Source organism: Pyrus communis, chromosome 15 (genome assembly GCF_963583255.1).
Source record: "Pyrus communis chromosome 15, drPyrComm1.1, whole genome shotgun sequence".
NCBI classification, from domain to species: Eukaryota; Viridiplantae; Streptophyta; class Magnoliopsida; order Rosales; family Rosaceae; genus Pyrus; species Pyrus communis.
In genome coordinates, this window is record NC_084817.1 from 8,421,570 (window position 1) to 8,425,401 (window position 3,832).

At 33.3% G+C, this 3,832-nt stretch overlaps 1 protein-coding gene across 1 annotated transcript in view; it reads left to right on the forward strand.

The window, feature by feature from the left end:
* Positions 1–1,966, forward strand: part of LOC137717005 (BURP domain protein RD22-like) — a 19,110-nt gene extending 17,144 nt beyond the window's left edge. The window contains exon 5 of the mRNA XM_068456328.1: positions 1,520–1,966. Within this exon, the coding sequence (XP_068312429.1) occupies positions 1,520–1,966 (447 nt within the window). The remainder of the gene's footprint in view (positions 1–1,519) is intronic.
* The last annotated feature ends 1,866 nt before the right edge of the window (positions 1,967–3,832 follow it).

Consider the following 3,832-nt stretch of genomic DNA (forward strand, 5'->3'; position numbering starts at 1 on the left):
TAGACTGAGAGGAGAAAGGTTTGGTTTTTAATATTAAAGACGTTAAAGTTACTTGTGGGTGATGTTTTAATAAAAAACAACAAAATTTGTGTTTTTGTAATTACTAAATTATCCATAATTTTTATTTTTGTTCGGTTGCAATTAGAGGGTTAGAATAATAATTTTATAATGTTTTGTTTGACAACCAGAGTTATATTAATATGTAGTTTACATAGACAGAAAAAATTCATTTGTACAAATAAAATCCACAAAAAAATCTTACCACAAAAATACAAATTAAAAAAAAAAAATTCAGGCCACTGCATGCTCTTGCTTTCCGGGTTTCCTTCACAAAGTTTTCTGTTGGCAGGTATGCCGAGTAAAAAATGGGGAGCTTCACACCTAGCAATGGAAGGGGCTGCATGTTTTACACCTAATCCCAACAAATTTGTAGTTTACCTTCTTACTTCCCTATAAAGAATGAACCCATCTGCTCCTGTTTACCACAGCTTTCTGAGTTTTCTTGTTTCATCCAGTAAAATTTTCATTTGTGTTGCAGAAGTTGAGTCTTAATGGGGTTCATTCTCTCCCGAATCTTTGCTTTTTTTACTGTAAGCGCTTTAATTTGATCTTATGTTTTTACTAATTTCATTTTCTATCTATCTTACTAACTCCGTGATTTCAAATTTTGCAGCTCACACTCGTGGGAGTCCATGCTGCTTTACCCTTACCACCTGAGCTTTACTGGAACTCCGTCCTACCAAACACACCAATGCCGAAAACTCTCAGTGAACTAATCCAGCCTGGTTAGTAAATACGGAAAATATGAGTACATCCTTTGGAATTCAATTTTCTTTAACTAAAATTCATCATGGTAAATTTCTCTAATAAAAACCCAATGACTTCAACTAAATAATATCCATAATTAAGTTTGACTGCAAAATTTGTATTTTTAGATGTCTAAGAGCTCGTTTGGATGTGCTTTTAAAATAACTGAAAGTAATTTTGATGAAAATATTTTTAGAACCAATCCTTAGTAAAAATATAAGTAAATTCTAGAAAAGCACTTAAAGTGCTTCATGAAAGAAGCACATAACTGGTGCATGAACTTGGAGCATTTAAATTCTAGAAAAACACTTGAAGTGCTTTCTGAAATAAGTGTTGCATGAACTTATATCTAATTTATGTTGGTAAATCTGCAGAATCGGGCGGAACAGCCACAAACTTTGCTGGTTACAACCCACAATCTTTTATGGCTGCGCGTCTTCTATTTTTCCTTTACAACAGGAGCGCTTCCCGTGACGATATAAACCGCCTAAAAGATCCAACGCAAGTAGTTTTCTTCTTGGAGGAGGCCGTGCGTCCTGGAATAACAATGAAATATAGCTTCTCAAGAAATACAAGTACTCCAGCAATGTTCTTACCCCGCGAAATTGCAGAATCGGTCCCCTTCTCATCTAGCAAACTGCCAGAAATTCTCAACCGATTTTCACTGAAGCCTGGGTCAGTGCAGGCTGATATAATGAAGCAGACCCTTCAGACATGTGAAAGTACAGCTATTCCAGGAGAACAAAGATATTGCGCCACCTCTTTGGAGTCATTGGTTGATTACGCTACTGCCAAGCTCGGAAGAAATATTCAACCAATCTCCACAGAGTTGGAAGCAGGAGCTGCCATCCAGAATTACACAATAACCCCTGGAGTGAAGCTGATCACTTCAGCAGACAAGGACAGACTCATTGTCTGTCATAAGATGGACAACGGCTACGCCGTCTTCTACTGCCATGGGTTTAAAAGAACTAGGGCTTATTCCGTGCCTCTGCAAGGATCTGACGGGACGAAAGTAAAAGCAGTAGCAATCTGCCATCTCGATACGTCTGCCTGGAACCCGAAGACTTATGCCTTGCTAGAGGTCAAAGTTGCACCCGGAACTGATTCCGTCTGCCATTTTCTTCCCGAGGGCCATATTGCATGGGTTCCTAAATAGAAACCATGTAAATTGACCTCATCACCTGGCAAATTGCTTCTTTCCAGTGTACCAGTTTGAAATTAGAATCCTTTGTGGTTCTATACTTAGTTCACTATAAAAGATCTACTTAATAATAAAGTTTGAGAAGCCTTGCCTTCATTATAACGTCCGAGAATACCTACCATTTATTAGAATATGTATGGCCATCTATGGCTCTAGAAAAAGAGGGTCAACAAGATTGAATTTTGAGTTTTATTTGAATGTTTAAAGATATATGAGTTTGGAAAAATTAGTATCCGGTCCCTAGTTACTAATGTTCATTAATTGAAATCTTATTAGTTTTCAGATTTTGATCCAAATTCCTAACATTAATGTAATAATGAATTTAGATGTCAGTTACATAATTTTTAATTTTTAAAATAAAATCAATAGTTGATTTAGGATTTTAATACTCACACCTTTATTAAACTCCTAAGTAATTTTCAATTCAAAACATTTCTAAAATAAATAAATAAATTAGAATAAGTTTGTACCCATTAGCTTTTTATAAAATGTTCTTCAATTTTTTAATCTTATATGCACTTCAAATTTTTAATCTTAAAATGTACCCATTCTTAAATATACCAATTTGTTATATGTAAAATGTACCATTTTTTTTTTTATATAAAATCTATTCAATTTTTCTCTACTCCATTTTTAAACCTATATGGGGACATTCTTTTCTTTTGATTTGAGAATATATTCATGTCAAGTTTAATCGAAGAAATTTACTAATGTTACTAAGCCTAATATCTATTACTTTTTTTTTTTTTTTTGTGTGTGGTTTGGAAGAATGTATCCATTTTTTAGTACAATAATTTTTTTTGTTAATTTTGATGAATGTACCCATGTTTATACACACACACACACATACACACAATAGTATAATTTATATTTTACTATTTTTAATCCCACAAAGTATGAGTTTTTATTTAAAATCTCATTAATATAAACAACTATAAATTTCAATTTTTAATTTAAAAGATATAGTAACATACATAGAAATAAATTATTACATTAATTTCAGGGACTTGGATCAAAAATTGAAAACCAACAAGGCTTCAGTAAAAAAATATTGATAGTTAGGGATCGCATCCAAAGTCTCCCTATGAGTTTAAGTTTAGGAAACAAGAGTGACAATGACCTATCTCTAAAGAAACAAAAAAAAAAAAAAAAAAAAACATTGGAGCCGATCCGAGCAGAGTTCCATGATCTTAATCAAAGTTTGAACATGCATAACATTAATTCATGAATCCAAGCCTGATCGCCTAGGTACTCTGCTCGGCTTATTGATTCATCTACACACTAATCAAAATGTGGCAAAGTTTAAGTAAAAATGTGATCAAGACGTATAAAAGTTGAGGATTATTTCTTGAAATGTGAGGTGTTGATGGCTTCATATGTGGCAATGGAAGGGGTTGGCTACCTAGGCATGACAATTAATGTAGTAAATTGAGTACTTCTCCATGTGTCCCACATAGGTTGAAGCCACGACAACTCTTGTTTACCATATAAGCTAGCTCTGAGTTTCTTCCTCGCTTCATCAAGTAAATTTCTGTTGCGAAAAAGTCAAGCCTCAATGGTTTTTCATCCATTAAATTTTTGTTGAGGACCACATGCATAATGCATCCTAGCATAACATTGAAATTATGCTAAACTCACTGCATCCAGCAAATCTAATCAAACGAATTGACATTTGTAACCCAAACCCTAAACTTTTTTTTTTTTTTTTTTTTTTTTGACAAAACCTGTTTTATTTTTATCGATTAAGATAAAGAAAATGCCTCTTTCTTATTCGTCTGAATTATGATCATTCTTTCTATAGTTTAGATTAGTTTACAGTTG